The sequence below is a fragment of the Sebastes fasciatus genome, chromosome 14, assembly GCF_043250625.1.
Source record: "Sebastes fasciatus isolate fSebFas1 chromosome 14, fSebFas1.pri, whole genome shotgun sequence".
NCBI classification, from domain to species: domain Eukaryota; kingdom Metazoa; phylum Chordata; class Actinopteri; order Perciformes; family Sebastidae; genus Sebastes; species Sebastes fasciatus.
This window is the reverse complement of record NC_133808.1, coordinates 15,064,282-15,083,903: the sequence shown is the minus strand read 5'-3', so window position 1 is coordinate 15,083,903 and position 19,622 is coordinate 15,064,282. Positions and strand designations below refer to the sequence as shown.

The 19,622-nt window shown below is 42.2% G+C and overlaps 1 protein-coding gene across 5 annotated transcripts in view; it reads left to right on the top strand.

The window, feature by feature from the left end:
* LOC141782606 (FERM and PDZ domain-containing protein 4-like) overlaps positions 1–19,023 on the top strand; it is a 35,633-nt gene extending 16,610 nt beyond the window's left edge. For 3 of the 5 annotated variants that reach the window (XM_074659158.1, XM_074659159.1, XM_074659162.1), the window contains 15 exons: positions 4,020–4,180; positions 4,461–4,581; positions 6,274–6,319; positions 7,276–7,380; positions 10,093–10,200; positions 10,539–10,670; positions 11,113–11,232; positions 11,925–12,061; positions 12,348–12,474; positions 12,730–12,819; positions 12,944–13,126; positions 13,257–13,380; positions 13,467–14,438; positions 14,981–16,186; positions 17,658–19,023. In XM_074659158.1, the coding sequence (XP_074515259.1) occupies positions 4,020–4,180; positions 4,461–4,581; positions 6,274–6,319; positions 7,276–7,380; positions 10,093–10,200; positions 10,539–10,670; positions 11,113–11,232; positions 11,925–12,061; positions 12,348–12,474; positions 12,730–12,819; positions 12,944–13,126; positions 13,257–13,380; positions 13,467–14,438; positions 14,981–16,186; positions 17,658–18,895 (4,870 nt within the window). In that variant the 3' untranslated portion in view covers positions 18,896–19,023. The remainder of the gene's footprint in view (positions 1–4,019; positions 4,181–4,460; positions 4,582–6,273; positions 6,320–7,275; positions 7,381–10,092; positions 10,201–10,538; positions 10,671–11,112; positions 11,233–11,924; positions 12,062–12,347; positions 12,475–12,729; positions 12,820–12,943; positions 13,127–13,256; positions 13,381–13,466; positions 14,439–14,980; positions 16,187–17,657) is intronic. The other 2 variants (XM_074659160.1, XM_074659161.1) reach the window with 1 other exon arrangement.
* The last annotated feature ends 599 nt before the right edge of the window (positions 19,024–19,622 follow it).

The following is a 19,622-nucleotide window of genomic DNA, read 5'->3' as shown; positions in this document are numbered from 1 at the left end:
GTCCTGTTTATGCTGCCTCATTGCCGGGTTAGGTGTGGAAACACTGATGTGGGTGTGTTATGAATATTTGCCTACACTCCAATATTATCCCCATATACTGACATAATAAGAGAAAAATATCATATCGTAAAGTCAAAGACGGGAATATTTGACAAAGTTAATAAACTTGTGCTTAGGTTTTATTTATTTATTGAGTCTGTAGATGTTAGTAGCATTTCCCACCCTCACGTTTTCATGCAGTCCTGTTCAATAATACAACACATCCCCCGCCGCTTGCATGTCAGAGAAATATAACAACAAACATCAGGGCTAAATGTTATTTTTACACATGGAAATTTGTTACATAAGCTGACTAAACCTATTTGAACTTATTTGAGGAAAACACATTTTACTATTTTTAAGATGACGGGATAAGTGGATATGTTCCAATACCGATACTACCATACTATTTAGTATGTCAGAAAAATATTTAGTATGTCCCAATACTGTACATAGTATGTCAAATAAAGTATGCCAAAAATACCAGGATGTCCTACTGCATCTGGTTGCATTTTGCAGTATGCAAGCCAGCATGCTTTTCTGGCTATTCTGACCCACAATCATCCGTGCAGCGGAAGATACTTTATGTCACATCTACTGAGCCGCCGAGAGAGCACAATAAACGGCAGCCTGACGACAAGTCTATTTGCGGGTGCACAGTACTACAGGACACACCCACTACATGACACGACCTCGAAGCCGTCTTGGTTTAGGCACCAAACCTGCTTGGTTAGGTTTAGGAAAAGATCATGGTTTGGGTAAAAATACGTACATTAATCCCATAAATTATCTAAAGGGGCGTGATTTATAGTAAAATGGGTGTGTGTGTAGCAGATAGACCCTTTTCGATGACAGCACAGCTCATGGATGGACTGCGACGAATATATGAGCAAGAGTGTCAAAGTTCAAGGCGCAATGTTATGACGAAGTAGTACCATGCGTACTGCATGCATACTGCATGTAACAGTACGTACTAAAAGTAAGAAGAAAAAGTATGCGATTTGGAACGCAGCCAGTGTTTTCCCCTCAGATGACCTCAGCGACAACCCACTCAGCTCATTATTTTCAATTCGCTCCACCTTTTTAGTCTTGTTACCGCATGCTTTGCACAGCCTGTTGCCAGTCTTTCTGAACTGCCCCACCACCGTTAAACTAGAGCCTTCTGTTTTGATTTGACCAATTAATCAATTCATTTTTAAAGGGATGTGCAAAATTGTTTTTAAATGGCTTTGAAATTTAACTCTTTGTTAGTCCATTTTACTAATATGCCTTCCTTTCATGTATACTTATAGTTTCTACTCTGTTTTGTCAATAGTTTCAGGACTTTTACAATGCGCAATGACTGCTTTATGTAATTGCAGAATAACAAAACTGGTTGAGTATCTCCTCTTTTAATATGTGGGATTGTAGTTTGTTTGTTGGCTCATTTATTTGTTTTTTTAATCTTAATCTCCTCTTTTAATTCTTAAAAAGAATTAGGTTCTGAAGAAAAGTTTGTCCAAAAAAAACCCAGAATGAATAAAAAGTATAAAGTCAAATATATCAACCTCAAACACTCTATTCCACTTCAACATTTGTATGCAGGAAAGAGAGAAGATGCTGTTTTATCTTTTAATTACACCTTAATGCAGACGTGCTACCAAACTCACCAATGGAAGACTCGGGGCTATGTCATTACTAATTGAAATAAAGCGGATAATATCTTAATTGCAAATACAGTACATGTATTATGGCCTCTGCATAATACTCACGCAGTACATATATTAGCTTGTTTGTATTATTGTTTAAATTGAACCAGTAGCACATTACTTTTGAGACATTTGTTTAATTGACGTAAAAACAAGATTGCCAGCGAGATTCTTTTAAATTTAATTTTAAAGCTTTACCATGAAGACATTTTTGTTACTTTTTTAAGTAATACACTACTTAAGTCTTACTACAAGTTACTATTTGTTATTTTTTTCTCACCTATTCTTCCTTCTTTTCGCATGACAAGAGCATACATCGCAAAACAAGGGAGCGGGAAGCAGTCTGATTTATATAAAATGTCTTAATTTTGAGAAATCTTAAAGAAGGAGAGAATACCAACCCTCAAAATATGTGCATCTTCAGCTGATAAGAGATGGCAAATCATGTTAGGTTTTGTCTGGAACTAAAAGAAGAGGCCATTTGGTTCATTTAGAGTATCTTTGTACTGTTTGACATAAATTGTAGAATAAGATTTAGGTGGATAATTATAAGGCTCAGCAAAGTCTGTTCCCCACTGTAGCTATGTGCTGTAGACCTCTTGACCCCATTCCAAACAATAAAGGATCAGTCTTACTAGAATTGGCTAGTAAAGTCAATGTTTACAGACTGCTTGTAATGTTTATCTATCTATATATAAGTCTTAGCTCTCTGTAAAAGGTGAATGTGAGAGCATGACAGAGATCGGGTTCATTTCTAGGTCAGGACTGATATCACCACAAAAACATAAATGTCATGTTTCGTTATGTGTCTAGCAGCTGCATTTTACATCCTAATAACAGATCACATGTTCATGTTTTTTTCTGGTTTGTAGCTCTGGGAGAGAATTGTTGAATCCTCCTCCAACATCTCAGTTGACAATCACTTAGCTTTGAACATCTTGTTGAACATGTGGTTGTTTTTTTTCGTAGTATCGGGATTGCAATTGACAGATCGCTCTGTGTCTCTGCTCCATGAAAGATTAATTGTTAGTATTTAGTGGTGAATAGTACATGTGTCAAGAATAACTGTGAATTACACACTGTCTGCCCACGGCTTTAATTAACCAACATTGTTGGCACCATGTGGAGCTGCTGCTGCTGCTGCTTTTGCAGCCAGAGAAAGTGGAGAAACGCTGTATAAAAACTCTGATCACAGAAAAGATACATACAGTTTGTGCATCGTCTTTTGAGGTCAAGAAGAAGAAGAATAACTGTGTTGGGAGGATGAAGAAAAATGTAGAACAAAATGGTCAAATAAGGGGCCAATTAGTCTTGGTTTGCAGCCAGCTATTGATGGACTCTTACAGTCATGGAGATAGCAAATCTCAAACTCAGGCAGGTTTCAACAGCATGACACTCCACATCATACCTGTCCTGCATCTTTATTAGCATGGCAAGGCAAAAGCCTATTCTGTTACACATAACAGTGTGAGTACTACAGAAGACTGTAACTACTCCTTGGTGAAGCACAGTGGATATCGCAATGTGAGAATACAAACATTGGAGCTTGATTACCATCGCCCACATGTTCTATTTTTGCAGCATTTCACTAGTTCCTTGTTTCAAAACAATATCTTGCATCTTTAAACATTTAGGGGATTTAGGTTAAGGTAAACAAGGTAAACAGCCATTTATACAGTATATATCTACATTGTCTATGGTTTACATCTTTGGACAGCTTTCTCCAGTCCAGAGTTGCAGTTGTCATTGTCTCTTGAAGGTGATTCTTTTTAGTGGTTATATTAGTTTCTCAATTAATTGATTAGTCTATAAAATTGTCAGACATACCTATCACAAGTTCGCAGAGCCTAGAGTGATGTCTTCAATTGTCTTGATTTGATGACTTTCTCATTTCACAGCTAAACAGTACACTACAAGATGTTTCTGAAAACATTTGAGGCAAGAAATAGGCATTACAAAACACAAATCCTGCAACAGGACAAACTAGACCGGTAAAGAGGAGAGAGACAGGAGCCCAAATAAGAAACTACACTTTAGAAAAAAGCCCAAAAAACAGCAACATGCGACTACTTTCCTGGAAAACAAGACCAAAGTTGCTTATAATAAGCGGACTTGGCAACTCCGGTAATGATCAAATTAATTTTCAATACAACAGTAGCAATACCATTTGACATTTCTGTTTTCCTTAATAACCCAACAGCGGCTGTCACAACACTGCATCCAAGAGCAGTGCTTTACAATGTCACAAAAAACAACCAGTAGGAAATATCCTTTTTATTCTTCCCACTGCAGCCACGTCTCCCAGAGCAGCTCCCTGGATGAGTTTCGTCTGGACGGGGACAAGTTTGTGCCACCAACGCCCCGGAAGGTGGAGATGAGACGAGACCCCGTGCTTGGCTTTGGATTTGTGGCAGGCAGTGAGAAACCTGTGGTGGTCCGCTCAGTCACACCAGGTAAAGTGCCCCAGCTGTACAAGTGAGCTCTAAAACAACAGTGACTCATCCGATCCATGGCTATTATCAACACATTCCCTGAAGCAGATGAAATCCTCCTAAGACGTAGCCAGAAAGGAGAGAGGGAAAACCCTCTCAGGCTGTAGTTTGCTTGGATGATTCATTGATTTTAACAGCGATCAATGAGTAAGCATTAATTAGAGCCTTGAGAAAATGAAGAAATATAGCATTGCTGTTCACAGTTTGTACCACTTAACTCTTGTTCGGTGTGTGTTGGCAGGGGGTCCATCAGAAGGCAAGCTGATCCCAGGAGACGAGATCATCATGATTAATGATGAGCCAGTCAGCTCAGCGCCCAGGGAGAGGGTTATTGACCTTGTCAGGTATGACAACACACTAAGGTGAGATGTCATTTGCCTGCTGTTGAACCTGTTGCTGATTAATTTTATAGTGCCTATAAAAACCTTCTTGCAAGTTGTCATGATTTATTGTCGTACAACAGTGAGTCACAGTAGATTTAATGTTTTTTTGACACTGATTAACAGAAAAAAGACTTGATGTCGAAGTGAAAATATACTGTATCGCTACAAAGTGATCTTAATTAATTACTGTACTTATAATATGTATGTGTATTATGTATACATAATATAAAATACATGTTTGCATAAGTATTCACCCCTTTAAAGAGGACCCAACTAAATCATCAATGGTGCCGCCAATTAGTTTTAGGAGTCACGTGATTATTTAAACGTGTGCCGTCACAATTCATCTGTAGCTGGAAATGCTGAATCAGTCTGTTTTGCAGAAAAAATGCGTATGAATGACACGATAATGCGCAAGGCCATTAGCGTGCAATAAGAACGCCTTTCTTGCTTTTGCCGTGTTATTTGTACGCCATGTATCCTGTACTGACTGCAACGTACATGCATCCTACATAGATATGCTACACTCAGAGTTAGTGTCGTAGAATAAAAAGCGAGAAAGGCTGCTTATGGGGAGCAGGTGGATGAGTTCAACAAACACGGGACCTTCAACCAGGAGACCAGTGTTCGAGACTGGTGCAAGTGACGTTTGTCACATGTTTTCCATCCTTATGTTATGTTGTTTCCGTATGTATTTTAAGGCCAACCATGACGTTTTTCCTAAACCTAAGTAAGTGGTTTTGTTGCCTAAACCTAAGTGAGTGGTTTTGTTGCCTAAACTTTAGTGAGTGGTTTTGTTGCCTAAACTTAACTGCGGACATTACCATAATTTTGTTGCGTGGCGAACAAATGACACGTGAAAAGCCTGGCATGCGTCCTCACGACACATAGTATGTCATTGTATTGTTGTGCTATTTATACGGTTTCCCTTGAGACCGGGTTGGTTAAGTACACCTTGACAACAGAGGACCATTGCAAACGACTAAGTAAACAGGTGTCAAAAAGGCACAATAGATCCCCCATGATTTAATGCTCCAAAAAAAAAAAATCAAAAAACTTCAAACCGAGGTGAAAACTTTATAAAGGCACTGTAATAAAAATACTTCTCAAAATTTAATGTTTATGGACATATAGTAGATGGCCACAGATTTTCAAAAATACCTCTACTTTCTATCCAGAATAAAATTGTTTTTTATTTTATTTTGAAATGCTATAAAACCATATATTTCCGCTGGATAGATATGATACATTATTGTAGCCATCTGCTTCATTCACCGTGATTTAGCTGTATGCCGGTGTTGATGTTTTTCCATGCGTCTCATTAAATTAATATCACTGCCACAGCTGAGTGGCTGGCTGTAAGCGTTTGGTCCTGGTGTGACCTGTGCGGCGCTCTGTAAGCAGTACATTAGTACAGGGAAAAGTGCCCATGTGGCCACTCCTTCACAGCTCCTGTGGCCTTGAATAGGCTCGCTCTCTGCAGTAAAACTCTGCACTATGGAGGCAAGACAGGGCTGCCAGCAGGAGCATCACTGGGACACAATGTTCCACCATGATGTCCTAAAAATAACTGCAAGAAAACTTCCAGATTTCCCTTAACCACATTATTTTGTTTCGTTTAAATCTTTTATAAAAAATGATCTTTTGGTTAATTTTTTTTGTGTCTTGCAGGAGCTGCAAGGAGTCCATATTGTTGAGCGTTGTTCAGCCGTACCCGGTAAGTTTCTGCATCCTCTATGAATGAAATCAAGTACATTCCAATAGGCCGTTTGTGTGTTTGGAGCCGATTGTTTTGTTGACTATGAAAGCGAAGCCATTAATCATGCCATATGTTTGCGCTGGCACTGTATCAGTATAACGCCTTAGCCGAGTGTTACAGCCCCGCTCAACTCAAAGCGTCCAATTGCTGCAGTCTTTCTAAGTCTTCTCATGTTGTAAGCGTCAGATCCTCGCGAGACCTCCCGTGAACCTGCCACATCAACATTTACTAGAGTCACGGAGCACCAGATGGTTGTGAACACACAGTGCCAGGGGCATATATTCGGCCTTTGTTTACAGTTCACATAATAAGTCAGTGGAAATGTGAATTATGCTTGAATTCTCGCCAAAAATAGATATCATCATAAGTGCGTGCTCACAGAAAACAACATATATGCTGTCTCTTGAGTGGTTCTGATAATTCTCTGCACACCTTGATGGTGTTTTGTATCATACATTTCCCTAAACTTGAAATTATGCCTAAATACATCCACCCATAGTGCATTTCAATTGATTGTTTAGTATCACAGTGTTTCAGAGGCTCATCACGATGAGTGTTGAGTCTTTAAACTTGAAAAAGGATTTGATTTGCAGAAAAACATGGGTGTAGTATTCCACGATACTAAGAGGACCAAGCAGCTCTTATAATCCAGCCTGTAATTGCTTCCGTTTGCCAGGCGTTTCTTCGCAGCCTCAATGACACACCAGCAGCGAGGGTGTCCTCCCTCTTATGCCCTTACACAGAGCCTCCCTAATTGCATCAGCACTGAGTGGAGAAATGGGAGGTTGTCATGTTTCAAGAGGGGAACATGTCCTTGAATTGTGTGCAGCTGAAAAAAATCCATGACTCATCTCTAGAGAAACTGATTGTCCTTTAAATCTGTTTTTGTTTTTTTTCTTCTTTCCCTCCAAAAGTCACCCAAATCGGCATTCATCAGCGCAGCCAAAAAGGCCAAGTTAAAGACTAATCCTGTTAAAGTCCGCTTCGCCGAAGAGGTCATCATCAATGGCCAGGTCCCCGTAAGTCACACTGGACACTGATTCATTCTGTGCACATCAAGGCTCTGAACAGGAGGCGACAGAGGCAGACATGAACTCTAAAAGCGGACTTAGAGCAAAGGGAAAGTATCAGCGCAAGAAATGCATCTCCTCTTCTTACTTCTTTTCATCACTGGGATGAAATAGAGAGCATGTTTCGCATGATTGACAGAAAAAGGGGGACACTCTCACAGAGCGCTTCCCTGATTTGTCGGATGTGTCATACAGCGAAGAGGTTCTTTAGAGAGCAACCACAAAGTAAAGAGACTATCAGGCAGGCATATCCTCTGAGCTAAAAGGACAGCATCATACATAAAACCAGAAAGTGATTTTTAAAGAAGATGCATCAGTGTTTTACTTTGTAATACTTTCACTACCATTTGAGCTCAATGACAAAGGTCATGGAAAGGAAATTAAATGTAAAAAAAAATACAGGTTTTAAGAAATTATTTGGGAAATCTGCTAATTTGCTTTCTAGCTGAGAGTTAGATGAGAAAATCGATACTACTCTCATCATATCTGTATCTGTTAAATGTACAGCTACAATCAGGAGAGCTTAGCTTAGCGTAATAAACTGGAAGCAAGGGAGAAGCAACTCGCCTGGATCTGTCCAACGGTAATACATAAATCTGCTTACCAGCACCTTTTAAAGCTCACTAACTAATCCGTACAAAAGCGACAAGTTGTGGTTTTACAGGGGGTCATGTGCCGGACTATTTCTTGGCTGGGCGCAGTAACTTCCCTGGAGGCTTATTGTCACTGTGAGTTATGACGCATCCATTAGTGAGCTTTAGAGGTGCTGGTTGGTGGATTTTGTGACCTATAGAGCCTGGCTAACTGTTCTCCTTTCTACAAGTTAAGCCAACCATCTCCTGGTTGTAGCTTCATAATTACCATACAGTTACGAGAGTGCATCAATCCTAAAGCATTTCCCAAAATGTGGAACTATTCCTTTAATTTTCCTTTAGTCCTCAGAGTTGCTTCAATATTGAGTTCTTGAATGTGCAATAATTTTCTCCAAAGGATCTTCTTATTACAAAATGTTCCTCTCATGCACTTTAAGGCTGGGGTAGGCAGTTTATTTTTGGTGTCATTGGGTAAAAACTCCATGATAACTTTTCAGCATATTGTAATTAATGTGTTCTGAGAGATAACTACACTTCTGCACCTCCTCATGGCTCTGTTCAGGCTTCAGAAAATCTAGCCAGTGACGGTAGACTTTGGCCAATCACAGGTCATTTCAGAGAGAGAGCGTTCCTATTGGCTGCTCTAGAAATGCAGATGCGTGTGCACGTCCCTTCAGATGGTGAACGCCTGATTGAATTGTGGAATATCCTGCAGTAAAAGTTGATATTCCAGCATTGGCGACAACTTCAAAGCAACCCAAAAAAGGAAGACGGACTAATCAAAAAGAGAGTCTGACAATACAGGTGAAACGTTTCAGAGATGGAGAGAAAATGATGCCGCATTTTCTCTCCATCTCTCTAATAGTTTAGCCTTCTGAGTGAGCTCATTGCTGCAGTGCAGCCGTGACGGTTATGGTTAGCAGAAGGCTAAAACATTATCAATATCTTTTCTCCATCTCTGAAATGTTTTGCCAATATTGTAGCTCGCTAGAGCCTCGAATCACAGTATGCCATCTCAAAAGGCTTTACAGGCCCACAAGTTTGTAGAGAAAACAGGACGGTAATTCTCATAGAATTGTCGCTATATAACGGGATCGGGATCATAATCACGAACAGGATGATGTTTTAAATGATAGTACTCGTACAGGTTGCTGTATGAAGGATGATGTTTGAAATGAATGACTGGTACTCGTCATTCCCCAAGCAAGGGAGTCTAAGTATCTCGGGGTCTTGTTCACGAGTGAGGGTAAAATGGAGCGGGAGATGGACAGGCGGTTCGGTGCGGCGTCTGCAGTTATGCTGGAGCTGTACCGGGCCATCGATTTACCAGTCCATCTACGTTCCAACCCTCACCTATGGTCATGAGCTTTGGGTAGTGACCTGAAAGAATGAGATCACCGATACAAGCGGTCTAAATGAGTTTCCTTCGTAGGGTGGCTTGGCTGAGCCTTAGAGATAGGATGAGGAGCTCAGACATCCGGAGGGAGTAGAGCCGCTGCTCCTTAGTGTCGAAAGGGGCCAGCTGAGGTGGTTCGGGCATCTGATCAGGATGCCTCCTGGATGCCTCCCTTTGGAGGTTTTCCTGGCCCGTCCAACTGGTAAAATGCCCAAACCATGCTGGAGAGATTCTATATCTCGTCTGGCCTGGGGACGCCTCGGGGTGCCCCAGGAAGAGCTGGAAAACGTTGCTGGGGAGAGGGACGTCTGGAATTCCCTGCTAATCCTGCTGCCCTTGCGACCCGGCCCCGGATAAGCGGAAGAAAATGGATGGATGGATGGACGGATGGACTAGTACTCGTACAGGTTACTGTGTGAAGCCTGTGCCTATGACAGAGAGCTGCAGGATGAGAGATATATTTAAAAATACTGGCATTTTTTTGCCTTTCCCAGAAAACTGCCTACACTGGGTACCACTTCAATATACAATATGCTGAAAAGGTTATTATGGAATTTTTACCCAATGACGCCAAAAATAAACTGCTTCTCTCAGCTTTACCTACAGCATATAAACATATATCAATGAGAGAAAAAAAGTGAGATTTATTGATCAACTGATTCTTATCCTCAGGAAACGGTGAAGGACAACTCCCTTCTCTTTATGCCAAATGTTCTGAAGGTGTACCTGGAGAACGGGCAGACTAAATCATTTAAATTTGACAGCAGCACATCCATTAAGGTAGGTGCCAGAAAGAACCTTGCTTCACTATGAAATGCAGTTGCGTAATCTAAAGTGATGTTCGGTTTAAATGTTGAATGTTATTCACAGTAGCATTAAGTGCAAACTCCTCCCTTCGCTACGACCTTCAGAACCTTATCCGAACTGAAATTATGATTCAAACAACTTGGTCAGCAATTCACATTTCCTTTGTCTTTTTTTCTATCGCAGTTGAAATTGTATGTTCAGTTCATGTTTTTGCGTGCGTTCAGCCGTGAAAAGCTGAGCTGAGCATGAGCAGGCTGCTGCATCTGCATGGTTCTCATATTGTATTAACTATGACTTTGTCTGCGTGAAAGGATGTCATCTTGACCCTGCAAGAAAAGCTATCCATTAAGAGTATCGAGCACTACTCTCTGATGCTGGAGCAAAGAGCCGAGGGGTCTGCCAGCAAACTCATGCTCCTGCATGAGCAGGAGATGCTAACTCAGGTGAGACAGCTCTCTTGGGTGCTACTAAACAGGAGACAGGCAGTTAAATAATAGACTTGATGACAAAACAGAGGGAGGATACCACCCTTGTCTTCAGTATAAAGTCAAGCTGCATTCATGCTGTAGCACAAAAGGAGCAAAACTGCAGGCTCTTTATCAGTTTGACTGCTAATACATGAAAAATGTTAAAGGAATTGTTCGACATTTTAGGAAATATGCTTAGTTCAGCACAGTCTTTATGAGAAAAATTATGTTTTTGTTTTTTTTTACTTTAAAGCATGTAAACATGTTCTAGTAGAAACCCAAAATACAAGTGTGCATCAGAAAATGAGCATAACAGGTCCTCTTCAATATAAAATGTTGAATGTAATGCATTGACCCTGTTTGCAGACGTAAACACTTGACTAATGGGACCCTCTTTATTCTCTGACTTGTGCTCTAGGTGACACAGAGGCCAGGGTCAAACAAGATGAAGTGCTTTTTTCGCATCACTTTCGTCCCAAAGGATCCCGTGGACCTGCTGAGGCGAGACGCAGTAGCATTCGAATACCTCTATGTTCAGGTGAATATCACCATATAACACCTAACACATACAGTGCAATTCATGATGAAAGATTTTAAAGAACCACAGTATGCTAATCTGAAAACACCTCAGATCTCTGACCTAGTCAAGACTTTCAGCCCGTTCTCCCGAAAAGGCATACTATGAAAGACACGGTAATGCGCAAGGCATTTAGCGTGCAATGAGAACGCCTTTCTTGCTTTTGGCATGTCATTTGTACGCCATGTAGTCTGTACCTGTACTGACTACAATACAATGTAAACGTATCCACGTAAAAATGCTATGCTTAGAGTTACTGACGAAGTATGAAAACCATGAAAGAGAGGAGGTGGATGGGCCCAACAAACATCGGACTTTCAACCAGGAGACCGGTGTTTTGTTTTGTAAGTTACGTTAGTGACATTTGTCACGTGTTTTTAGTGACGTTTGTGACGTATTTTCCCTACTTATGTTGGATTGTTTCTGTAGTATTTATTATGGCGTTCAAATGACGCGCGAAAAGCCAAAAACGTTTCCTCACGACACGCAGGATGTCCTTGTAATGTCTTGCTATTTATTCGCCTTCTCGTGAGATCGGGTTGAGACTCTAGTCTATAGCAATGGCCTTGGCAAACACATGATTGCTGTAGGTGTTGTTGTTGTCTAACTGACGCGTAACCTCCTCCTGTCCTCTCCCTCTCCGGCTCCTCCAGAGCTGTAATGATGTGGTATTGGAGAGATTTGGGTCAGAGCTGAAATACGACACGGCCCTCCATCTGGCTGCCCTGCAAATGTATATTCTAACCATCAATACCAAGCAGTCGCAGAAAGTTTCCCTCAAGTATATTGAGTAAGTAGATTGTATTTCACACTGCGCCAAGCAGGTTGGAAACTACAGAGTCATTTTTGTTGTCTGGTCTCATACAATAAAACAATAATGATCTCACTAGTATTGTTCTACTGCAATGCCAGAAGATACATCCCTGCTGGTTAGTTAATGATTCTGATTGTACCCTGTCAGGTAATCAATGCACCACCTCTGGGTGAAGTAAATCGATCAGTAAAGTGATGACTTGACTATTTTGTCACGGTGATTGAGTGACCTCCTCTAATCTTTATGAATTGTGCGTCTGCAGGAAGGAGTGGGGTCTGGCGTTGTTCCTGCCTCCTGCGGTGCTGTCGAGCATGAAAGAGAAAAACATCAAAAAAGCCCTCACTCACATCCTCAAAACCAACCAGAACCTGGTGCCGCCTGGTAAAAAGGTAGAGTCTGCCCCCTCTTCCCTTTTTCTCTCTCCCTCTCTAAGTCTCTCCATCTCTCTCTTTGCCTTTCACTACATCTGAAAAGACTCTTTACTACCACCTAGTGGAGTGTTCAGTTTCAAAATAAAGGTGCTGGGTGGTTGCTTGAACATATAATGTTGCACCTTTTTGTAACATTCTGCCGTGAATACCTCATTTAAATAAATTCAGCTTGCATCTCATCCTATGTGTCATGTTCCCCCCCCCCCATTCCAGCTGACTGCCTTGCAGGCAAAGGTCCATTATCTGAAGTATCTCAGCGATTTGAGGCTGTATGGAGGACGGGTCTTTAAATCTACACTTATTGTGAGTGAAACCACTTTCTCACATTATATGCGGGTGACACAAAAACATGTCAGGTCACACGCTTTCACACACGCTTGCATGCTAGAAGATGATAAATGTGTTGACTCTCTCTTCCCTTTCACAGCAAGGCGAGAAGCACACAGAAGTGACATTGCTGGTGGGGCCCAAATATGGCATCAGCCACGTGATTAACACCAAAACAAACCTGGTGGCGCTACTGGCCGATTTCAGTCATGTCAACCGCATTGAGATGTATACAGAAGATGATACCAGGGTTAGAGTGGAACTACATGTTCTGGACGTAAAGGTTAACAAACCCTCTTCTTTTTTTAAAGAATAAAAGCCTCTGTTTAGCAGTCGTTATAATGTCATTCTACAGCCCTGCGTTCCCATTTATTTTGCGCTCACCGTCATCTGTTTATCTGTCTTTTTCACAGCCCATCACTCTCTTAATGGAGTCTGTTGATGCAATGAATCTGGCCTGTTTGACTGCTGGCTACTACAAATTGCTGGTGGACTCTCGGCGCTCCATCTTCAACATGGCCAAAAACACAGAAACAAGTACGTCTGAAATGATCACAAGATGACTCATCAGAAAGTGTTGTGTTTAAATAGACCTGTTTCATTGTTTGGTTCCTCTTTCGCAGGCCATGCAGCGAGAGTAAAGCAGACCTACCAGGCCATCGAGTGTACGTACAGCACGCCCCATAAAGGATTCGAAGACAGAAACAACCAAAGATGCAGCCAAGATTATTCTGAGTGTGAATACCTCGATCACGGGAGATTTGAAGGCCAACCAGTCTACATAACTGAGATCCATCAGCCCCAGCACTCGATGCACATGGTGGAGAGAGCAGAGTGCTGCAGAATCCCTTGCACCCAAACTTACCTCAACGTCCCCAGGCCCAAACCCCAAGACTCCTCCAGGAGCGCAAAGGTCTCCTTCATATTTGGAGATCCTCCCTTAGACAGTGTAAACCCCCAAAATCTGGGCTACCAGAGACTGATGGATGAGAGCCCGGAGATTCTAGACAATCACAGCCACATGTATAGGCGTCTCGAGGAGGACTATAAGATGATGGATGCCATAGAAGACGGGTATCAGTACTCCACCAAAATCTTTGGTCCTACCGAATGCATCGAGGAGCCGCTGCTGCATGACATCTGCTACGCAGAGACAACAGATGACGCAGAGGATGAGGATGACATCAGCTGCGAGGAGGACATGCTGATGAGTGACATTGACAAGCCCATGTTACTCTCGCTCTCAGAGTCCAGCGATGACATCATTGACTTGACCTCCCTCCCTCCCCCGCCAGAGGGCAATGACGAGGAGGACAATGACGTGCTGCTGCACTCGCTGAACCTGGCCATCGCTGCTCCTCCTCCCGGATTCAGGGACAGCTCTGACGAGGAGGAGCAGCAGCAGCAGGGGTCCGGGACTCGGGTCCAGGGGGGCCGCAACGACATCCCAGTGTCTCTCATAGATTCAGTGCCCGCCCTCGGAGCAGAGGGCCACGGGGAGCCTCTGAACGATGCGGTGGTGTCCACCTTACAGGCACTCGAGGCCCTCGCTGCATCTGAGGAACAGAGTCCGGCACAGTCAGAGAGTAGCACAGGTTCTCCTTACACTATTGTAACATTCATCCATTAACACCACACATGTTCCAGCCATTCACTTTTGATTTGTCGTTGTTGATTTTTGTTTTTCAATAAAGCCCATTTTGTTCTATGTTTCCATTTGTGTGAGTATTTCTTCATTCATTTGAGCATACCAACAGTTGTGTTCATTACATTCATTTTGTTTTTTGGATAATTTTTTTTTGTTTTCTTGCTTGCCAAATGTTTGTTGCTAATATAGAAAAAATTAAAACAAATAATTTCAAATAGCCATCCATAACATGCTAATTTTAAGTCTTTGACTGCTCTCTATCAGTATTTCATAGCTGTCGTATTTTTATTGTAATTTTAAATGGTTATTATATATTGATTTATATTTATTATTGTCAGTTTTATTCCAACGTATTCATGTATCCCTTTTCTCCCTGAATTACATCTTCATTACCATTAACTATATTTGACTCATTCATTAATCTGTGATGTTTCTCATGTGCCTCTGATGAAGTTGTTAATGAAGTGTTTGTCTTTCTGTGGTACACAGGTGTAGAAATATCCCGAGCATTTAGTCCTGACTCATCAGATTCTGGCAACGAGACGAACTCCTCTGAGATGACGGAGAGCTCCGAGCTGGCCACGGCTCAAAGACACTCAGAGAACCACCTGAGGATGCATGTCGCCATGACAGAAGGATACCACGCCGTGCACGAGGAAAAGACAGAGGCCGCCGCATCTAGCGACGGTGGCGCTGGTGCTATGCAGTACATCCCCCAGGAGCATCAGGATGAGGAGGCGAAATCATCTGCCGTCGCCTCCTCCTCCCAGATTTTTCACTCAGATGGCGGTGAGATGGAGCCAGAGACGATGGAGATAAAATCAGTCAGTGAATACTTCACTAAGATGCACATGGGCTCAGTAATGAGCAGGCAGAGAGGAAAACAGAGGGAGGCCGAGAGCAGAATCCAAGGAGATACCTGTGAATCCTCTGACAGACCTCACATGACTTCGCACGACTCCGTTAGAGAGGAGCCCCCCCATCTCGTTGGGAAGTATAACGCTTTCACTGTGAGGGATTCCTACTACATGAATCAACTTGATCTGGGGCGAACTCACTTTAAAGACAGGCATCAGAAATGGCAGCAGAGAGCGCCCGGAAACAAAATGGCAGAAAACCGCTCTCCAGAATGTGTGAGTGACTCACAGGCTTCCCACGCAGACAGGCTGACAGTAAAGGAAGAGAAACGGGACTCGGATGAAAGAAGCCAACAGTTAAATCTCCACTCTCCGTCCAAGGGGCCTGTCCTCGCAGAAGGAGATGCCACTTCACAGGACAATGAGCAGCAGCAAATTAAGATCCCGCCGTCGGAGCACGACGTCACGCGGTTATACGAATACCACGTGAGCAAGCGCATGTCGTCGATACAGAGCGAAGGTGTTCATTCCCTCCAGAGCTCGCAGTGTTCCTCTATAGACGCCGGTTGTAGCACAGGCAGCAGCAGCTGTGTCACTCCTATGGATTCTCCTCTGTGTGCCACAGACAATATGCATGTACTGTCAGAGTCCTCGCTCAAGGGGCTGAGTTATGTAACGGCTGACGAGAAAGCTTATGGGCCCCCAGGTCAGGGGAGGGCCGGCCATCCTATGGACCCCACCCTGCTGAGGAAGATCCATGCAGCCACCAGTGCTGAGCCTGGGTTCGGGATTACACGGGACGGCAGTCACCGAATGCCCAAGATAAAAGAAACCACAGGTAAAACTAAACAGTAGGGTGCTTTCTCTGATGTGTCTGCGTAAGTGTATGGAAGGAACAATAGGGACATTTACTAAAGTCACTCATTGCAGGCACATAAGGGCAGGAATATATTTTAAATGATCATTTCACACATGTTACAAAAAAAATGATATCTAGCCATCAATACATTTGACTTAAAAAGAGGTCATGCTTAGGCACAGCAGTGCTTTGAACTAAATGCCAACACCGGTGTGCTAACATGCTCACAATGACAATGCTAACATGATGATGTTAAAGATAGGGTTGGTAATCTTAAGAAACTAGCAAGAGTACACTAGAATTAAAAAAAATTATCCAAACTAAAAACCCAGCCAAGTGTTGCCAACTCTTTTCCAATGAAAGTAGCTAGCAGCACTAGCTCCAACAGTCCCTAAATCTAGCCAGAAATCTGCCAAGTCGGCAACACTGACAGCCCGTCCCTTCAGGCCTCCTTCCAAAGCATTTGGGCACACTTAAATGAATGGATGGTTTATTACAGTCCTGCGACAGCTACAGATACCAGTTTTTTTGGAGCATTGGATTTATTGATCGCTGTCAGGATGTTTTTGAAGAAAATTAACAACCGTAGCTTTAAGCAGGTTTAATTTTTTTGACCATGTTCACCATTTTAGTTTAGCATGTTTGCGTGAATATATAGTTATACATTTAATTTTTGTTGCACACAATTATTTGTTTTATCTCTTTATTTTCTCTTGAAAATATCAAAATACCTTCACCTCTTCAAGCCTCTTCTCACACACCGTTCGTAGCTATACCTATGAAAAGTGGATGTGCTGTAATTCGTATGTACTCCATGTAATTGTAAACTAAGAAGAATATACAGCGGCAAACGCCACATAGGGAGGAGCTCTGGAGGGATAGGTGGGTCAAAAGACACCGGACTTTCCCCCAGAAGTTTCGGCATTCGTGTCCTGTGTGAAAAAGTAAACGCTGATTTATTTGTCACTTAACTTCTGGACTTAAGTTACGCCACTTCTGGTTTTATTTTAACTCAAACCACGATCTTTTCCCAAACCTAACTAAGTAGTCTTGTTAAATAAACCTGACCAAGTTGTTTCCTGTGAAGACGTAAATTTATTTTAGAAAGACTGTATGTAACAAGAGGAAATTGATACGTGCGTCACAAGTTGCTGAACATTCGTAGGAAAATGTCATTGTATTAGGATACGTTGCTACTTTAAAATATATACCTGCCCATATTTGAGATTTCTTAAAATGTCACTTTTGTTCTTTCCACCGATTTGACCATTTAGGAATTAAGATATATTTTTAGCATGTATGCAAATTCAGGAAAAGATGCATATCATAATTTCTGTAGTACATATAAGTGTTATTATTAACAAGTGTGAAACGGTTTATTGCAGATGAATATGTGCTGTCAGGGAGATGCTTAACAGTTCTCTTTGTTTTCCTACTACCCCTAGTGTAGCTTGCACACAGCTGAAGAAGGTTGCGGAAGAGTCATCTTTAGCTCTCTGTAATGAGAGCAGTACCACCACCACAACCACGTCACCATCATCTTTAAGAAGTAGCACAGAGCCCAGCGGGCTAACACAGGCCAGTCCCGAGCCTGACCCACATGCCCTGGCTTTCCCCTCAAGCGGATCTTCATGTGACCCCAAAACAAGCAGCCTCAGGAAGCCACGCAGGGATCGGATGCTCAGGAGGAGCTGGAGCACCACAATGCCCGGTTCCAGGAGCTTAGAAGCGCTGTTAGCGAAGACCAGAGCCACGCTTACAAGAAAGAGTGGTGGTCAGAATTTCCAGTCTCAAGATCCCCCAAAAGTGCAGAAGATATTCTCTACCAAAACCTTGCCCAAGAGCTTGTCCCAGGGGTCAGTCGCCTCTAATTCATCTGGTAATAGAAGCAGGCTGCTAAGAGGGGCCTCCCTGTTGCTGCCAGAGTCAACAGCTCCCAGGCTGGATGCAGGTACGTGGAGGTGTCGCAGGCCGTTCAGTCACTGCTTCCTACGTAGAAAGAAAACCACTGATGGTGACGATGAAGACAGAAAGATGCCCTCACATGCTCTGTTCTCCGTCAGCTCGGTTTCTTTCAAACGCGAGGAGAAGACAGTCTTGAAAGCTGGCTATAAAGCTGAGCAGAGTAACGCGGCGGCAGCTACGAATGACGTGAGCCTCAAAGCGAGGCTAGCTCATGTAAATTCAATGAAGGGAAAAACCTACAGCCTTCACACAGGGTTCGCACTTGCACGTAAGGATGCCTTAGAGATGGTGGGCGTGTTGCGATCCAGCGTCGGCCGCTTGTCCAGAAGAGAGGTCAGCGAGGCCGACACGGATACGTTCGCCCAGCTGCTTTTCATGCAGGCCAAAGTGCTGAGTGGCGCCTGCAGTCAGATGGGCGTAGAGTACAGCAGCCCAGAGGAGATGCTGCTCACTCTGACGCACAGCTTCCACACACTCTGCTGCCTAACGCAAGCCTGCATGTCACTAGTGGAAGGCCTGAGCAGCGAGAGCGAGCGGCGCGAGGTGGTAGCCAAGGTGGACGAGGTCGTCATGAACTACGTGTGTCTGCTGAAAGCTGCTGAGGCGGCTTCAGGAAGATCCCCCAGTGACCAAAGTGTGAATGCATTGACACATCACTCTGCCACCATGTCTGCTATTATAAACGCACTAACTCACTCACTGAAAACACTGCTCAACAAATAAACTGTTGTTATTTTTGTCCTGATTATTGATTTTAAAGCCATACATAAGAGACATGGGTTCAAACAACCAATGTGAACTGCTGTGAAAAAAAAACTTGCCTTGTGTATACAATATTTTATTATGTAAAGTAAAGATAAAATATGAATCATAAAAGTTTTAAATAGATTATATTAAGGCCTCTGTGAAGAAGCATATGACCCTCCTCTCAAGTATATTATCTAATATTATATAATAGGGATTATTTTAATGATTTATTGGTTATATTAGGGGCTTAACATGTAGATTATTACAACCTTATTAGCACTTTGTTTATACATTGTAAGAATATATATTATGTTGGAGAAATGCATACACTATATACAGCTCTAGACAAATCATTGCACAGGACAAGACGTGATCAATCAAGTAAATCAAGTGACGCATATGACTTTTTTATTTGCTGGATTCACCTTAATTTAATGAATACTTCAAATATGAACACTGAGTACTTTACTGTTATTTTTTGTCAACATCATTAAAAATTATTAAAACTTTTTAAAAGTCTTCTCAAATTATTTTTTGTCTGTTTGTATTTTAATAAACACGAGAATCGCTGTGTTTATTACCAACCTGTCCTACAATACCGTATTTTTATTTAATTTTGCAGTGGTACATGCAAATGTATGATCACTAATACTCTTTTCAGTTGATCTCTGAAGCATTAAAAACAGAATAACACAATTGGTTT